The sequence below is a fragment of the Diabrotica undecimpunctata genome, chromosome 1, assembly GCF_040954645.1.
Source record: "Diabrotica undecimpunctata isolate CICGRU chromosome 1, icDiaUnde3, whole genome shotgun sequence".
NCBI classification, from domain to species: Eukaryota; Metazoa; Arthropoda; class Insecta; order Coleoptera; family Chrysomelidae; genus Diabrotica; species Diabrotica undecimpunctata.
This window is the reverse complement of record NC_092803.1, coordinates 94,368,096-94,388,724: the sequence shown is the minus strand read 5'-3', so window position 1 is coordinate 94,388,724 and position 20,629 is coordinate 94,368,096. Positions and strand designations below refer to the sequence as shown.

General features: G+C 32.4%; 1 protein-coding gene and 1 long non-coding RNA gene across 4 annotated transcripts in view; both read left to right on the top strand.

Moving 5' to 3' along the window:
- LOC140451567 (WD repeat-containing protein 46) overlaps window positions 1-20,629 on the top strand; it is a 341,290-nt gene that overhangs the window by 136,074 nt on the left and 184,587 nt on the right. For all 3 annotated transcript variants that reach the window (XR_011952086.1, XM_072545418.1, XM_072545416.1), the window contains exon 5: window positions 15,959-16,123. Coding sequence is in view for 2 of the 3 variants with exons in the window: in XM_072545418.1 (XP_072401519.1) it covers window positions 15,959-16,123 (165 nt within the window). In the remaining variant the exon portion in view is untranslated. The remainder of the gene's footprint in view (window positions 1-15,958; window positions 16,124-20,629) is intronic.
- Window positions 9,870-10,953, top strand: LOC140451586 (uncharacterized). Its single transcript, XR_011952087.1, has 3 exons — window positions 9,870-10,121; window positions 10,708-10,797; window positions 10,886-10,953. It is a non-coding gene; the product is annotated as an uncharacterized lncRNA (long non-coding RNA).

Below are 20,629 nucleotides of genomic sequence, written 5' to 3'. Positions count from 1 at the left end.
GGTTGCGCTACGCAACATAGTCCCCCTCTTGATGTGAACGCATCAAAAAAAAAAAATATTTATGTACAATTTGAAGAAAGGTATAACTAATCTAAAAAAACTATTAAAATTCTTGAAGGTGAGTCATAGGAAGAGGACACAGTTTAGCAATAGAGCGAACGTATAACCCTTCAGGAGTTCTGACCTTAACAACTCTTACCTTGTTGTCCTTTCCCTGATATGTCTCAACTACCCATGCTATAGGCCATTAACTACCCGTGCTATAGGCCATTTGAGAGGAGGCGAGTTTTCGTCCTTAAGCAAGACGAGATCATCAGGCTTTATGCCTACCTGGGGAGTAAACCATTTAGGTCTATTTTGAAGCCTATTAAGATAATCGCGGGTCCAAACCTTCCACATATGCTGCTGAATTTTTGTGCATTTATTCCACAAAGACAATTTATTTTCTTGAATATCAGAGAGATCTAATTCAGGATAAGACATTAAGTTAGATCCAATAAGGAAGTGTCCGGAAGTAAGAAAGAAAAAATCGGACGGGTCGTCTGAGAGCGCACAGATAGGGCGTGAATTGAGCACTGCTTCAATCTGCGAAAGTACAGTGGATAGTTCTTCGAAAGTAAAATTGGAGTTACCCATTATTCTTACGAGATGATATTTGAAGCTCTTTATGGCAGCTTCCCAAATACCACCGTGGTGTGGTGAGCGTGGAGGGATAAACTTCCATTGAATTTGACATGAAGTAGCGAAAGAGCGAATAGATTCAGGGGTATCACCTTTGAGAAGCAACTCATAAAGTTCTTTCAATTGATTTTTCGCACCTAGAAAGTTGGTGCCATTATCGCTGAAAATGATACTCGGATTACCCCTTCGGGCGATAAATCTTTTCAGAGTCAATAAGAACGCTTCAGTAGAAAGACTGGAAATTAATTCCACATGCACGGCGCGAGTAGCTAAAACATACAAACACTGCCATATAGGCCTTAGTAAGGGGAGCTCTCTTGAGTTTAGAGGTCTTGATTGGAAATGGACCACCAAAATCAACTCCAACGTTTATAAATGGACGTGCAATTTGAATTCTTTCCCTCGGGAGATTAGCCATGATTTGGGAAGCGACTTGTGCGTTAAAACGGTAACAAGTGAGACAATTTTGTATTATACGTTTGATTTGTCGAAGACCATCAAGAGGCCAGAATTTCAATCTAACATTGGACAGTGTATTTTGAGGGCCAGAATGTAGAAGTCTTCGATGTTCTCGGGTAAGTAATAAATTGACAATATGTGATTTTGAGGGCAACAGTAGAGGGAATTTCTGATCATAAGAAACATCTGAAAAGAGAAGACGACCGCCTACTCGTATCATTTGAGACGAATCTAGAAAGGGATTCAATTTACGAATAGACTTATCGTTAAGCAGACGATTATCCATTAAAAATTGGATTTCCGAACTGAAAGAATGAGACTGGGTCAATTTGATAATCATTAACTCAGAACTAGAGAGTTCATTTGGAGTGAGAGGACCTGTACGTCTATGAGACTTAGCTCTTACATTGTGAATAAAACGAATGCAGTATGCAAAAGCTCTCTGAAGTCGAGTGAAACATGAAAATTTGCAGAGGGCATCATACACTTGTGAATCTGGTTTTCTGATCAGACTAGTAACCCTTTTGAGTTCAGGCAGTTCATCAACATTAATACTCGAAGGACCATTATATACAAAGAGGTTGAAATCAAAGTGTGGATCTGACAAAAATTGAGGACCATTAAACCAAAGATCACAATCAAGCAACTGCAAGGGTGTAGCACCACGAGATAATATATCCGCAGGGTTGTCTTTCGATCGTACATGTCTCCATGTATGGTTGGAGGTGAGTTCTTGAATTTGAGTTACTCTATTGGCTACAAAGGTAGACCAACGAGAAGGGTGTGAATTAATCCATGCGAGGACGACTTCGGAATCTGTCCATAAATTGACAGAATTTATCTGAGATTGGGATGGAATCAAGACAGAAAGAATCTTCGTAACAAGATTAGAGAGTAATAATACTCCTAGAAGTTCTAATCGAGGAAGAGTCACAACTTTTACAGGACTAACACGACTCTTTGAGGAGATTAGATTGCAAGAGATAAAGCCATTTTCATGTGATGTTCTTAAATAAACGCAAGCACCATACGCGCTAAGACTTGCATTCGAAAACCCATGTATTTGAGTACTTGTTACATTGCTAGAATTTTGCAGCAACCTAGGAATCTTGAGATTGGAGAGGTGAGGAAGTGTTTGTAAAAATAGATTCCATTGTGTAAGCAAATTTGGACTGAGGTGGTCATCCCAATTCGACCTTTCTAACCAAATCTTTCTCATAATTAATTTAGCAGATACCACTACAGGGTTAATCAATCCGATAGGGTCATAAATGGAAGCAATTAAAGAAAGAACTTCTCTTTTTGTATAGGTATCCTTAACGGTAACCTTTGGCACAAGAACTGAAAAATGATCGGAGTGAGAATTCCAACATAGGCCGAGAATTTTGTTCGTGTTATTTTCAGGATTGATTACATAACTAGCTTCATTAGAGATATGAGAAATACCTGCGAGAAATTCAGGTGAGTTTGCACACCATTTATGAAACGAGAAACAAGCGAGGTTCAAACATTCGGTTAATTGACGATGAATTTCGAAGAGTGTTTCAAAATCGTTACAGCCATACAGCACATCATCGATATAACAGCAATTTAAAAGAGCATCACTAGCCAAGGGAAATTTGTCGGAATGTTTTTGAGCTAATTCCTTAAGACATCTAGTGCTGAGAAAACCGGAGTTATTTAATCCATAAGTGACAGTTTCAAGTTGAAGACATTTCAAATCCTCTTGAGGTGAATCACGCCATAAGATGTTCAACAGAAATACCTGTTCGGGATTTACTCGAATTTGTCTGTACATATGACGTAGATCTGCTACAATACAGTATTTAAATAATCTAAAATTTATCAAAATATCGAATAATTCGCGTTGTACCGTATAACCAGGAAGCATTATGTCATTAAGACTTAGATTTGAGGTAGTTTTCATACTGCCATCAAAGACAACACGCAACTTATTTGTTACGCTATCCTTTAAAACGCAATGGTGAGGAATAAAGTATTTTAAATCAGAGTGAATATTTCGAGTGGAGAGAGGCACATATCTGCAATGTCCAAGTGCAATATATTCATGAATAAATTGTTTATACTGTGCGTATAATTGATCTGACTTGATCAGTTTCTGTTCGAGGTTTAGGAATCGCTTCTTTGCGAGGAAAAACGATTCGCCCAATTTTTTATATTCGTTGGGAGATTTGAAAGGGAGATCTACTTGGAATCTACCAGATGATAATATTTTAAGTGACGATTTAAAAATATCTTCGGCTTGTTGCTCCGAAGGAGTTAGGATTTTTGGAGTACAAGTAGAAGACGAGATTTCTTCTATTTCCCAAAACGACCGTACGAGTGAATCGGTATTTTGAGTTTGAACGAACAAGGATACTTCATTTCGAGGTTGAGTATTTTCTTGAATGTTAAGTATAGAATATGAGTCAATTGACCCAGATGATTGAGGTACATTTCCACCTACAAGATAACCGAGATGAGTATTTGTTAAGGTAGGAAGATTAGGGCCTAATTTTATTAACCCGTAAGTAAGTAAGTCGAAATAAACATCTGCTCCAAGCAGCATTTGAACTTCGGCAGGAGTACAAAATTCTGGATCAGCTAGGTGAATGTTTGGTGGAATTTTGAGAGCATTAAAATCCAATGTAATTTGAGGGTGCTTACAAGTGATGGTTGGGAGAATCGCACAAGAGAGTGTAAAATGTTTTGTGGGATTAACATTTGAGAAAATATTTAAATCCACCATTTTATTCGACGTCGAACAGATTTCGGATATTCCAGAAATTTGAAGACTTTTTGTGTAAGGAATACATTTCAAGCGACTTGCTAATTCCTCAGTGATAAACGAAAGCTGACTAGCTGAGTCTGTAAGGCAGCGAACCTTAACGGGATTATTATGAGAATCATAAATTGTAACACATGCTGTTTGGAGTAGAACCTCCTTTTTGCCTGAGAGTGTAGAGAGAGATGATGCTCGGTAGACATCATTAGACTGAGATTGATTTGCTATTCGTGGGATTGCAGGTGAACTTGAAGTTTCGCTTTGAGTATTGGGATCACGAGATACATTAGAGTGAGTACGAGAATTTGGAGTATCATGCATATTGTGAGACTGGCGAGTATTTTGAGAATTATGATTTTCTTGTGAGTCTTGAGAGTGACGAGTGTTTTGGAAATGAGTGTTTCTAGTGGGTAGACTACGAGAATCTTGATTTGTTCTGAAACGAGAACTATTTGAGTTATGAGTAGAAGCGTTAGGGAAGTGGAGCAATGTGTGATGTCTCCTGTTACATTTAGCGCAATTTGACGCAGAGGTACATGAGCTTGCTGAATGACCACTAGCCAAGCAGTTGAGACACGCTTTCTTTGCCTTGACCGTTTGAAAACGCTCATCTTCAGACATATTTAAGAATTCCCGGCAAGTGTATATTTTATGGGAGTTATTTTGACATAAGAAACATTTAAAATACTGATTATTACTACTATACTGCAAATTATTGCTAACTGTGTTAAGAGAAGTAAAACGAGAAGGTTGTTTTTGTTTCGGAGAATGAGAGTATTCAGGAACAAGATTTTCGAGAATTTTGCATTTTCTTTCAATAAATTCAAGGAACTCCATTAAACTTGGGAGTTTGTTTATATTACGCTCGGTTTCAAATGATCTTTTAGTATTATAGTCTAATTTTTGAGTAAAGAGATTGATGAGAATTAAATCAGTGAGTTGATTCGAGATGTTGAGGTTTTCTAAGGCAGCGAGATGGCTTTTAATTTGAGTTAAGAAATCCCTTAGAGCATGTGCATTGGGTTTTGTAATGAGTGGAGCATTTAATAAACTGTTCAAATGACTGTTTACTATTAAATATTTATTTTCAAATCTATTGCATAAATTTTGTATTGCAATTTCAAAATTGGAATCAATTATTTCTAGATTGTCAATTAACTTTAACGGTTCATTCCTTAACACTGATTTGAGATAAATAAGTTTTTGAGCATTAGATAACTGTTTATCATTTGTTATTAATTTGGTGAAAACATCAAAAAAGCTGGGCCATTCTGAGATTTCGCCCGAGAAAAAAGGTATTTTTAATTCTGGCAACTTTACATTTTGAATTGTGCTAACAGATGGTATTACATTTGTTACAATAGGTTGAGTTTGAACTGGTTTTGCAGATAATTGCGTGATTTTCTCGTACAAATATGAATCTAAATTATAATACTGTTCTTCAACTATGTCTCTATCTGAACAATATTTATCAAAATCTTCTAATTCAAGTTCCTTTTGTAGGTTGAGATACTCGCGATAAGTTTCATTTAATACATTTTTGCGTGCAATATATTGACCGCAATCTAAAACTACATTTTGGTTTTTTGAGACAAATGTTTGAATTCTAGTAATACAAGCTTTAGTATGCCCTCTCAATTTTATAATTTTTGCAACATCAGTCATTTTGAACGTGAGAAAAAATAATACAAATTTTAAATACAACAAGACATACTTAGTATCATGAACTAAATAATATTACCATAAAAATCTACTTATAATCACTGCGAATCTAAAATCTAAAAATAAAATGACATGCGACGATGCCAAAAACAATTCGTAAAAGTTACAATAAATGATCAAACCGCACATTAAGTCCAACCGCGACCTCACATAAACTCCTTATCCCTTGCAAGTGTCGATGTCGATATACCGGCCTCCCGGCGCTAATAGAACAACCTTGGATCCTGGAACCGCCAAAACTCCAATGTGTGTATATGAGAGAATAAAAACTATGTCTTTTCTTTGCGAAGAAATGAGGAAGCGAGTGATGTTTTTTACGAATAGTGTGAGAAAATCTTGAGTACTGCGTGAAAACGCCTTTGCAGAAACGAGAGATGATCGCCCTCGTGCTATAATTTATGAAAATTCAGCTTCCAGCTTTACATAAACGGGAACAGTTGCTGTATCCGGCTCGTTAGGAACATGTAGAACACCGGGGGATTTTATCTTCTCCTCCTGACGTGTTGCTCACTGCCTGTTGGGGCAGTACCTTCGATCTGGTTCTAATTATATCTATTAATTAATTAAAATGTGTTACCTTACATTTGGCGATCACACTTCCCGTATTACACTTTAAAAAACATCTTACTACTTGAGAAACTTTATTTTGCGTTAATTGAACATTGTGTATTGAAAAATGAGCGAATTAATTTTAATTAATCAAATGTGACAGTGACACAATGACTGATGTTTTTTTTCTAATAAAATTGAGAAGAGAATACGTGATAATCTCGCAATTATGTGCAAAGAGTATATGCAACATCTATCGTGCATTCTCGGGTACAACTCGACTTAAAACTAAAAGTAGTATTTTTTAAAAAAGGGTGTTCGTCATTTGGATCATAATTTTAGGTTGCGCTACGCAACAGTTTTCTTTTTTAATATTAGCGATTTTAGATCACAGTTAAATCAATTAGGATATGTGGATGTTTTATATTTTTTAATGGGTACAAAATTATGTATTAAATTGTATAGAATTTCATAGAAGGTTTCAATAGCCTCGTTGATATTTTTGTTGATGAAAACTAATTTTCAATCAATCTCAGCCAAAAGATAATTTCTGCTAAAGTAATCACCATTTCTAAAATCTACAAAGTATTCTTCATAATTTAAAGTTGATTAGTTAACATTAACAAACAATCCGAAAGAAACTGGAGTATGATGGACACTTTTGTCAAACAAGGGATCTGATGGTTCCGACACAATTATATTAGATAAAATAGAAAAAACCAAGTCAAGAAAAGTATTTCTGCTATTAGGTACATTAATTTGAGATAAATTACAATAACTGGCAGTATTACATAAATCATTAGCAGGAGAATTGGGAATACATTGAACTCTTATTCCAAATTCATCATTTATCCATTTAACATTGGGTAAGTTATAATCACCTCATATAATCATATCACTATCTGGAAAGTTTTCAAAAATAAATTCAACACTGCTACAGTGATCAATGTAACACTGCTGTTTAGACGCAGGAGGGATGTACAGAGAACCCAAAATAAGCATTTGATTGTGAGACTTAAGAGACACAAAAACTTGTTCAATATTATTTTGTGGTATAACAACTTCACACACTTGTAAATATTAAGATGTAGCTATCAGAACACATCCTCCACGTTGCTTATGACTTGTTAGATGATTTCTATCGGCTCTAAAAATGCTGTAATTGGAAAGTCCCAACTCAGCATTATTAAAGTCAGAATTAAGCCAGGTTTCAACTAGTATAATTATATTATAATCAGAACAAGCAACCACTTGTTGTAAATCGTTAAGCTTGGTACGTAAGCCTCCTATATTCTGAAAATAAATGTTCAATAAAGTTTTTTCAGGATTCTTTTTGAAAGATTTTGATTGCTAGAATTGATAGTTAACTTTTTCTTTACTTTTAGTTAACTGTTTTAAATAGCAAGAATAGTTTATATCAACTGTTGCTCTTGTTTATACTCTTGCCATATTTATTGAATGGCTTGATTTCAGTGAATAATAAAAGGAAATAATATTCTCTGACATCATAGATGGGACGGTAAGGGTGTCCACCCCCCAAACATGACCATAAAACGGTCAGTGCAAAAATGATAAATAGTTATTTTAATCCGTTGGTACAAAAATTTTTGTGTATGTCCAGCTTTTTTTGTAAAAAGTTGTAATCAACAATGGACATTATCCTGCTTTTCATACCTAGTACGGTATTATATTTTTGACGGGTGGTATGATTTGAATAGTAATTTATATACCTGCCTGATGCTGTCGGCGTTTGGTACCAAACCAATGTCAAAATCTTAACATTTGTTCTTATTTCCCTTCTGTCTAAAAATGGTATACTAAAATATGCCTCAGTTTCAATTGTAAACTGAAGATTTGTATTAAATGAATTAAAAATGTTTATTGTCGGGATAGCCAAGCCGGCTAGGAGGCCGATTCTCATTCGCTTCACTGTCGAATGGTTCAATGGATGTGGGTTCGAGCCCCAGCTCGATGTACAGAAAAATAAAAAAGGCTAACGCAGCAGTTTAAAATTCTAGATAATTCTGCGGCTTAGACTAGAATATGTTGGTGTCTGATCGGCCTATGGTGGAGCAGTACGGCAAGGGATAAGGGCTTGCGGCTCGGTGATACTCCTCCATAGATCCCTACCGGAAGGCGTGGCGCCTAAATACCGGTATAATATATATATATATATATATATATATATATATATATATATATATATTAAAAATGTTTAGTGTGGTATTGATGTGATACGATGGAACTGCACATATGATGTCATCGACATATTTATATATAAACGGTAATTCAAAAGGTAATTGCGTAATCACATTATCTAAGAGATGATCAGTTACAATAGTTGCAAGGATTGGACTAATCAGGAAACCCATCGTTGTTCCAAAAATTTGAGAATAAAATTTACCATTGAAACTAAAGTAAGTGTTGTTAAAAAAGAACCTAAGAATTTGCAGAAAATTGTCTTTTGATAATGTCGTGTAGTCTTGTATAAGGTTCCAGTTTGATTCTATAATGTCCGTGACCCTATTTAGTGGAATGTTTGTAAATAACGACACCACATCTAAAGAAATTTACCACTTTACCTGATAATTCCTACGTATTTATATATATATATATATATATATATATATATATATATATATATATATATATATATATATAATATATATATTATATATATATATATTATATATATATATTTATATATATATATATATATATATATATATATATATATATATATATAATATAGTTAATATGCAAAAACAATAACTGACAACAAACAAATTATGGGCGTAAATAAAAAGTGGGATAATGTAAAAAAACATATTACTGAAACCAGCTCAGTTTTTCGGTCAAAAGGTGGAGAAAAAAAGACAAAGAAATTGGCTACTTCATCTATTTATTTGAAGAAGTTTCGCTCTCTAGAAATCATCAGAAAGCATCATCAGTTCATCTAAATATATATATATATATATATATATATATATATATATATATATATATATATATATATATATATATATATATATGTAATATTATTCCTAAAATATTAGAGTTCATTTATATAAAATATTATAATTCATACTCGTGTAACATAGTTTCGCATTTTGTTTATATAAATATGTTTAGTAATTCGAATCGAGGACATTCATAAGGGAACAAACTTGACACGAATAAGTAAAGTGCTGACACAGGCAAGGCCAGGGCTGTTAAAAGCAACAACAATCATTATCTAGAGATCATGATATATATTATATATATCATCAAAATCTAATCAGAAAGCATTATCAATTCATCTAAAAAGAAGGTAATGTATATATATATATATATATATATATATATATATATATATATATATATATATATATATATATATATATAGTAAACTCTTAACTATTGGGGAAATCTGCAAGAAAGACTCTAATGAGTATCAATTGTTTCGCCGAACGTTTTCGCCAAATAGAATTAATTTGGCTTCTTCAGGGCTGAAAGAGAATAAATTATAATTAGCTACCATATATTATCTATTAAAAACATTATTGATCTTACCGTAACTTAGAATTGTAGAGTTAGAATGTTAAAAAACTTTGTTAGTAACAACATAGTGGTGTTTTTTGCTTAGATTAACGAAACCGTAGATATAACATCGACAAGTGCGCAGCCTGTCCGTTTCCCCTTAATCCCCACTCCTTCATCCTGCCAATCAAAATAGCAGACAGAGTATACCCCTCCAGCACGGTCCGCCGGCAACGACTTGTTCACTATTTTAAATTTTTTACGTTAAATTGTGTGATTTTGTGTATTCAGTTTTCGGCTGTGTTAGTGTCTTTTTTTATAAAATACCACGGTGTATAATTAAGAACTATATTTATCATTCAACTGCAAATTGTGTGAAAGACAAAAAGTCAGCTAACCTATTTAGGTAAGTTTAAAATATTCTATTTGTAATATTGTATTCATTAGTAGCCATATTTGTACCGAGGGGAAGTGTTCGACGCTGTACTTCAGAACCGGACTTTTAAATTTTAAAAACTGCAATTTGTTTTGAGTGGTGATCTCAGATTAATGAGTGGTGATATTTAATTTCGCTTAACGTCATCATTTTGATACTTCTACGGTTTATTTGAAAGTGACATAAATTAAAGTAATTATCAATTATAAAAACCATTACATCCTTCTTATATAGATACTATTTTTTTTTGTAATTTTCGGTGAGGTAGTTGCTATCAATAGTTAGTTAATGTAACTCGTTTTAGTTTCTCTGCATCTAAAGAAATACGAGAGGCATGGATATTTTTTTCCAATATAGAGGGAAAAGAACTACCAAAAATCCCTCGTATGTGATTTGCATTTTACTGAAGATTCGTTGGACAGAGAAAAATCGCCGTTTAAAATGTATCTAACGAAAAATGCTGTACTCACTAAGGGGTGCCTACAATAAATCAATTTTAAATCCATATGCATGCAATATAACTTATTGAAGTCTTTAAACTATTATATATTTTTAGAATCAACCAATTTTAAGAAATACTGCAATGCGTGAAGAACATAATGTAGAAATATCTACATATCCGTACCTACCGGAACCTAAAAAACAGGTAAATTTTATGCTAACCGGTCTAGCTAACTGACTAAGTTGAACTTACTGAATTTTGTAACATTTGTTATAATATAGCATTTTTTCAGAAACTCTTATTTAACGCACAAAAACCTAGTGGAAGTTCTAACATTACAGAAACAACGCCAACAAGTTCACCAAAATCAAAAAAAGAAACAAGTACGTTTTTACTACTTAAAAATAAATAGATATATAGGGTATTAAAGTTGTAAAATAAAAATATATTTTTTTTTTAATTTTACGCAAAAATTATTTGTTTTGGTTTTAAATTGGATAATTCATTGTCTTTTAATGACCATTTTAATTACATATTAAAAAAGATTTCTAAAAAATTATACTTTTTTTCAAGAATATCTAAAAATTTGTCAACTGCAACTAAAATTACAGTTTTTAATGCGATTATTCAACCTCACTTCGATTTTTGCTCGTCAGTTATTTTTCTCTTCAATTTAAATCAATCGGCCCAGTTGCAAAAATCAGAAAATCGTGGAATGAGAATCATTATTGGTGGAAACAGATATACACCTATAGCAACAATGCTTAGCATGCTGCAGTGGGTTTTAGTTCAACAAAGGGACTTTTACCTTACAATGTTGTTCATTTATAAAATTCTAAATAATTTGGCCTCTGCTTACTTTTGTGAGTTTATTACACGGAATTGTGATATTCACAATTACCCTACTCGAGGTAAGTGCAATTTACACATTGTGAAAACAAAAAGGACAGCTTCAAGAAACTCTTTGTTGTTTAAGGGTTTTGATCTTTTTAATAAGCTTCCTCAAACAGTTAAAAGTTGTTCATCTATACAAATGTTTAAAAGCAAATTAATGGACCATATTAAAAGCACCAATAGTTAGGTAGTTGTTTTGTTGTCATGTTTTATGTTATATATTATTGTTTTATATTTTTTAATAAGTGTAGATACTATATTTTAAGTGTAATTGTTATTTTTATCATATATGAATGTTATAAATTGATTAATTTTGTATGTATTAGGGCTTTCCCTATTTTTGAATCAATAAACTTTTTCTTCTTCATGTATCTATCTCTTGAAGCTTTGAAATGTTTCACTAACAATATCTCTATTGTAGAACAATTTCTTCTTCGATTCCATTTTTCAATTTTTGATTTGGTATGTCACTTGTCAATAATAATCGATTCGAACCGATGAGCGTTTCGACAATTATTTTGATTATTTCGGACATTGTACAGTTTGGGGGTATAATGCTAGAAGTGTACAATAATTTGTGTACAATGTTTGTAGGATTGTCCAATTTCGGGCTTTGCTCGTAACATATATATATATATATATATATATATATATATATATATATATATATATATATATCACTAATATCTGTAAAACATTCGAATACTGTACTTTAAATTAACTCATATTAAAATGAAAAAGAATTTGTTTCGAAACTATCTTACCGATTTAACTCATATTAGTTTTAGTTATTGTTTTAAATAAATTATTTAATAATTAAATCACCGTTATTTCATTACTCCAAAATTGTCCTAAGTACGTACCTGTCACTCCTCCCACCCATTAGCCCTAACGTGAAATATTTGGCAGGCTTTGCGCATCTGTTTCTTGCCTGAACGTTATATCTATGGTTTCTTTAATCTAAGGTTTTTTGTTACTATGTGCAAAAAAAGTTTTTTTTAACGTTGGAAATGTATGGTAGCTTTGAACTTAAAACGCAAAGGTTTACCCAAGGTTAATCGAAAAACCCAATGTAACTACATTTAAAAGGAGGTAATTCTTTGAATTGTCGACAATAACTAAATTTTTGATTGTTAGAAAGTTTAAATGTGAGGTCCTGTTTTAACCAGAACGCATGTGCTGACAATTCAAGTAGTTCTTTTGAATCTTTATGTCGTTAAGGTTCATTGGTAAAACCGAATGAAATTAAATCCCAGTATAGGGAAATATTATTTTGATTTTCTTTTTTAATTATATTATATTGTTCATGTATTATTATAATAATATCTTATTTTGATGTATCTAAGAAAAGCAAGGGAATGTTATCTTTTTTAGTTAATGAAAATTAATTATTAAAGTAGGTTAGTTGTTAATGGATATATCAGTCTTATCTGTGATGTTGTATTGTTCTTGGTTACCTTGAATAGTCAGCACATGCGTTCTGGTTAAAACAGAACCTCACATTTAAAATTCTAACAATCAAAAATTTAGTTATTGCCGACAATTCAAAGAATTACCTCCTTATAAATGTAGTTACATTGGGTTTTTCGATTAACCTTGGGTAAACCTTTGCGTTTTAAGTTCAAAGCTACCATACATTTTCAACGTTAAAAAAAACTTTTTTTGCACATAGTAACAAAAAACACCACTATGTTGTTACTAGCAAAGTTTTTTAACATTCTAACTCTACAATTCTAAGTTACGGTAAGATCAATAATGTTTTTAACTGATAATATATGGTAGCTAATTATAATTTATTCTCTTTCAGCCCTGAAGAAGCCAAATTAATTCTCTTTGGTGAAAACGTTCGGCGAAACAATTGATACTCATTAGAGTCTTTCTTGCAGATTTCCCTAATATTTAAGAGTTTACTATTTAACTTATTTGCAAAGATTAAATTTCTTTTCTACATATATATATATATATATATATATATATATATATATATATATATATATATATATATACTCACTCACGTGTTAAGACTAATAATTACCTCTGCGATGGAAACGAGAGCAGATACAGCAGAAACCAGAAGAATATTTAGAACCTCAAAAATAATAGCCTTTAAGAAATTTCAAATCAACAGGCATCAGACCACCAGAAACACCTTTGAAAAGAAACCTTTAAATTGGTCAAGAACAGACCTAAAGCCTAATATAAGAATGGGTTTTTAAATATAACTAACATAATGAAAAATACAGCAAAGAGTTGATTTCACGCTCAAAGCGTCTATGTGTCTGTTGATACGTATTTCGACTTAATAAGTCTCATCAGAACAGTTATTCATAACCGTTCTTAACGTGAAAAATAATCTTCTCTGTCTTTTAGGAAGCAACAATAAAATGGCTTCGTTATGGACACAATAGCGACATCTGATAGAAAAATCGGTAAGATAGTTTCGAAACAAATTCAGATTTCTGCTTTAATCTGAACCTTCTATAAATGCAAGGTATAACAGACGTTGATAAAAATGTTAATAGAGACATGGGGAATCTAAAATTTGCATTCCACGACATGTCTATCAACTAAGCAGAAATCCATGACGAATTTGTTTCTTGTACTCATACAGAGTAGATCCGAATAAAATGAAAAAGACAGCAAAGATTTGATTTCACGCTCAAAGCGTCTATGTATCTGTTGATACGTATTTCGACTTAATAAGTCTCATCAGAACAGTTATTCATAGCTGTTCTTAACATGAAAAATAATCTTCTCTGTCTTTTAGGAAGCAACAATAAAATGGCTTCGTTATGGACGCAATAGCGACATCTGATAGAAAAATCGGTAAGATAGTTTCGAAACAAATTCAGATTTCTGCTTTAATCTGAACCTTCGATAAATGCAAGGTATAACAGACGTTGATAAAGATGTTAATAGAGACATGGGGAATCTAAAATTTGCATTCCACGACATGTCTATCAACTAAGCAGAAATCCATAACGAATTTGTTTCTTGTACTCATACAGAGTAGATCCGAATAAAATGAAAAAGACAGCAAAGATTTGATTTCACGCTCAAAGCGTCTATGTATCTGTTGATACGTATTTCGACTTAATAAGTCTCATCAGAACAGTTATTCATAGCCGTTCTTAACGTGAAAAATAATCTTCTCTGTCTTTTAGGAAGCAACAATAAAATGGCTTCGTTATGGACGCAATAACGACATCTGATAGAAAAATCGGTAAGATAGTTTCGAAACAAATTCAGATTTCTGCTTTAATCTGAACCTTCTATAAATGCAAGGTATTACAGACGTTGATTTTTTTATTGTTGCTTCCTAAAAGACAGAGAAGATTATTTTTCACGTTAAGAACGGCTAAGAATAACTGTTCTGATGAGACTTATTAAGTCGAAATACGTATCAACAGATACATAGACGCTTTGAGCGTGAAATCAAATCTTTGCTGTCTTTTTCATTTTATTCGGATCTACTCTGTATGCGTACAAGAAACAAATTCGTTATGGATTTCTGCTTAGTTGATAGACATGTCATGGAATGCAAATTTTAGATTCCCCATGTCTCTATTAACATCTTTATCAACGTCTGTTATACCTTGCATTTATAGAAGGTTCAGATTAAAGCAGAAATCTGAATTTGTTTCGAAACTATCTTACCGATTTTTCTATCAGATGTCGCTATTGCGTCCATAACGAAGCCATTTTATTGTTGCTTCCTAAAAGACAGAGAAGATTATTTTTCACGTTAAGAACGGCTATGAATAACTGTTCTGATGAGACTTATTAAGTCGAAATACGTATCAACAGATACATAGACGCTTTGAGCGTGAAATCAAATCTTTGCTGTCTTTTTCATTTTATTTTTTGCTGTCTTTTTTTATTCGGATCTACTCTGTATGAGTACAAGAAACAAATTCGTTATGGATTTCTGCTTAGTTGATAGACATGTCGTGAATGCAAATTTTAGATTCCCCATGTCTCTATTAACATCTTTATCAACGTCTGTTATACCTTGCATTTATACAAGGTTCAGATTAAAGCAGAAATCTGAATTTGTTTCGAAACTATCTTACCGATTTTTCTATCAGATGTCGCTATTGCGTCCATAACGAAGCCATTTTATTGTTGCTTCCTAAAAGACAGAGAAGATTAGTTTTCACGTTAAGAACGGCTATGAATAACTGTTCTGATAGACTTATTAAGTCGAAGTACGTATCAACAGATACATAGACGCTTTGAGCGTGAAATCAAATCTTTGCTGTCTTTTTCATTTTATTTTTTGCTGTCTTTTTTTATTCGGATCTACTCTGTATGAGTGCAAGAAACAAATTCGTTATGGATTTCTGCTTAGTTGATAGACATGTCGAATATGTTTTTATTAATAACGTCACTTAAAAGTCTTAATTTCCAAATTAATAAAAATTTATAAGTTTTATGGTATATAAATAAAAGGTGTCGCAATTTGTTTTAGGTATATGGCTACTTCAGCATCAAACAGAGAATTAAAAATATGGGACATACGAAAATTAGAGGGACCTATTCAAGAGTATAAACTGGTTCAAGCAGCAAATAATTTAAATTTTTCTCAGAAACGAATATTAGCGGCAGGAATGGGAAATGTTGTGGAAATATACAGGTAAATATATATATATATATATATATATATATATATATATATATATATATATATATATATATATATATAAATCAAAACTGGTTGGATTATCGACCGAAACATAAATAAATAATAATTATACTAATAATTAGTAAATTTTGAAAGTAAAACGAAAACAATCCAATCTATACGTTGGTGTAGATATAGTAGAGTTAATATTATACAGTGTGTCCGTAAAGTATGGAGTAAATTCAATATTTCCTAAATGAAAAGCCTTTTTAAAAAAATTTAAAACACGTCGATTTTTAAGTTTAATGTTCTACATTTTACAATAAAATTTCATTATACAAGGTGATACACATTACAGTGATGACGTCATCGGCTCTTTTTTTTAAATATAACACCCTGTATTGTAGGACATTTTTAGATCTATAAAAATGAGCTGATTCCAAAAAAGTATAATACTCGGGTCTAATGGATATAATTTGAAAGATATGCGCTTAGAAAATAAATTATTTATTATCAATTGCAAAAAAGTAGCCTACTTCTAGTTTTTGGTAAACTGTAATTATTTTTAGTAACGTTTAATAGCAATTAAGTACTAAAATAATTGTATTAATTCGTGAATGTTCTGTATTATTGCTTAGAATTAATTTTAAGTAAAAATGAATTTGAGTGTAAAACAAATAATTGAAATACTCATGATGATTGGGTATGGAGCAGTGGCGGCTTTTGGGGGTAGGCAGGATAGGCCGGGCCTACCCAATAATTTTAAGAGCTTTAAAATTGAAAAATATATATTTAAAAATTATGTTAATGCATGTAAATAACTTTTAAATGTACTAAATCACTCAATACATTAGCGTCCTTTAAAACAACTAAGTTATTATATTACCACAGAAAGCATCGAATCGTATTCAGGCATTTTAAATATCATTAATAGGCCCGATCGGAACTGGCCGACCCACCTCACATAAGATCCCCGTACAAAAAGCGTTTGAAGTTAAGCAGCTTGCCGGACAAAGATTTATATTGTCGTGTTTATGCTTGCTGTTTAGGCACCAGACGATCGGGCCTACGATGACCATCGTTGTCACTTGTAACGTAATTATCGAATTGTAATATAAATTTTCTTTTAAATTATGATAAAAAAAATGTAACATAATCTATAATTGTAACATATTTTTAAACAAACAACACAATTGCAAAAAAGTGCACGGTTCCCAAATAAATTTAAAAAATTCGTAAAATTCGAAGAAAAAAATTCACATTTGCGTGATTTCTATATCGCCTGATTGTATGCAACTTATATATGTGAGATTGTTTTATAACTGATACATAAAAATGAGTTTTTATGACGCTTTACCAGGTTGCAGTAATAGTAATGTTGATAGTGAGTGTCTAAACATTGTTGTTTCACTATTGGAATCGTCATTATCTAGAAGAACTGAAATTGATAGAAAAGAAATTATTATGAATGAAAGGCCTACTCCAACATTGCGTATTGACCAAAAAGATGGGAAAAAGGTGCGTACTTTTAATTGCTCTTGGTATGATGTCTACAAATGGTTGTCTGGAAGTATTACGAAAAACAGACTATATTGTTGGCCGTGTTTGTTACTTTCTAATAAGAAATGTGTATAGAATTGTGAAGGATACTTTGATTTAAAAAATATGTGTGCCTTCTTAAAAAATCATTCCAGTTGCAAGGAACATTTAAGTAATTTCCTGTCCTTTAAGGATGTACAGAAGAGGGCGTTTTCTGTTCGCGATTTGCAGATGAAAAATCAAAAATTGCAAAAATTAGATACAACGCAGAAGTTAAAATGAACAGAGAAATCATTAAAAAATTAGTTAGGGGGGGGGGGTCATGACCCCGTGACCCCTCCCTCTGGATCCGTCACTGATTACACATAGCTATGTAATTTGCTGGCTTGGCCTACCCAAAATTTTACTACACCAGCCGCCACTGGTATGGAGACAAATCGCTAACTCAGATGAAAGTGTGTAATTTATTTAATGATAAATATCCAGAAATACCCATCGCGCAGTCAACAGTAAGTAAGATTGAAAAGAAATTTCGAGAAACTGGTACGGTTGAAAATGCACTCAAATCAGGTCGTCCCTCTGTAGATTATGTTACAACATTAGATGTTATACTTGCTTTTAAAGAAGATGTGCACACTTCTGTTTATAAGGTTAGTAGTGATCTCGATGTTTGCAAAACAACGTTACACAAAGTACGTAAAAGTAAGTAAAATGCACAGTTGGACAGGAATTAAATATGGATGATCCAGATAAAAGAATACAAGTTTGCGAAACAATGATGGATGATAACAGCCACCGAAACCTCATCGAAACCCAGTATGGAATAAATTCGATATTTCCTAAATGAAAAGCCTTTTTAAAAAAATCTAAAATCCGTCGATTTTTAAATTTAATGTTCTACATTTTACAATAAAATTTCATTATATAAGGTGACACACATTACAGTGATGACGTCATCGGCTCTTTTTTTTAATCTATCTTTTTTTAAATGTAACACCCTGTATTTTAGGACATTTTTAGATCGATAAAAATGAGCTGATTCCAAAAAAGTATAATACGTGGGGTCTAACGGATATAATTTGAAAGATATACGCTTAGAAAATTAATTTTTATTGATTTATAATATTAATAAATTATAAATAAGTTATAATAAATAACTTAAAAGTAATCCAGTAATTAATGCATGACTTAATCTTAAATGTTCGGATTGTAGCCCTTATTGTATTTGGCAGTAATTCAAACGTTGTACAAATTCTGGTAGAACCTTGTTTATGCTTTCTTGAGAAATATTATTTATTTCTTTACGAATTCTTGTTTTTTTAAGTCTCCAATATTTGCAGGTTTCGTTTTATAAACATTCTTTAAATGACCCCACATAAAATAATCCAAAGGATTAAGGTCTGGCGACCTCGCTGATCATTCAATAAGTCCACGTCTTCCAATCCGCCTGTTTGGAAAAATTTCGTTTAGGTACCTTCGAACATCTAAAGCATAATGCGGAGGCGCACCATCCTGTTGAAACCATAAACTTTTATCAAAACCTCCAAGATTAATTGTACTGGGGAATAAATTAACTAAAGTAAGTACGAGATACCCACTTAAAAATTTAGGTATGCTGGCCTGTTTAAATTACCTTCGAAATAGTAGGGTCCAATGATTTTATTTCTTACAATGCCAGCCCATACGTTTACCTTTTGCGGGTATTGTGTATGATGTTCCCGCATCCAATTGGAGTTTTTTTTTGCCCAGTATATACAATTCTGACGGTTGACCTCTTCATTTAATTTGAATGTAGCCTCATCAGAAAAAATAATATTTTGAACTAAGAGAGGGTTTCGGTGGCGGTTATCCAACATTATTTCGCAAACTTGTATTCTTTTATCTGGATCATCCTCGTTTAATTCCTGTACAATTGTGCATTTTACTTACTTTACTTACTGTTGACTGCGTGCTGGGTATTTCTGGATATTTATCATTAACCCTTATCCGGACACTTATTTTTTCTAACGTAGTAGGACAGAGTGTGTCCATCGGACACACGGCAACAATATTACGGCATTTCATGTTATAATTAATAAAATGTGTATCAAATCTTTTGAATGTTTATTTCTAACTAATAAAGTAATAATTATTGAGTGCTTGCTTTATAAAAATTTAAAAAACAATGCATATCTTAACCTATAATAATCACTCACGTTTTACACTGCTGTATTCGTTACAAACGTTCTTACTCCAACTATTACACGTTGGTTTTTGTGTTCTTGTTTTTTTTTTATGGACATAGGTAACATCTTCTTTTGTGTGTTGACTGAGTTGCAGCATTTGTGGCAGTTGCTTCTCCTGCAAAATTCGCCATAAGGGATCTGGTTGATTTAGATAGTCCTACGTTTGATCTGCAGATAATATGGGGCTTTATAAGTTGTTCTGCTGTTTCAATTATGAATAGACGTCTTTTTTCGTGTCTTTTTATGTTCCATTTTGGATGCAGGTTGATCCAAATAACATAAGATGCTAGACAGCATACATCCAACATATTCATAAAATATGCGAAAGTCCAACGGTTTGTTGGATAGCATATTATAAGCCATATCTAAGTCCGTAAAATTGTTATCAAATGTTATGTTCCTCTTGGTTCGATAATAAGGTTCGCTTAGTGAGGTCTTTTCTTCTACCTTCTTTGCCGAGATATGAAATCGCATTTAGAGGATAAAAAGTTTCTGATTCACTTGCCCACCATATTTTCATCCCATACTTGTCGGGTTTTGAGGAATTATACTATTTGAACGGACATCTTCCACGATAAGGTATCAACTGCTCGTCGATTGTTATATTTCGTCCTGGCAAATAATGCTTTTTCAAATTTCCTAATATTTTATCCCATATATCGCGTATAGCAGCCAGTTTATCTTTTTTGCGTCTCTCGGATCTTGCGTCGTTTTGTCGTCGAAACGAATGAAACGCAAAACCTCCTTGAACCGA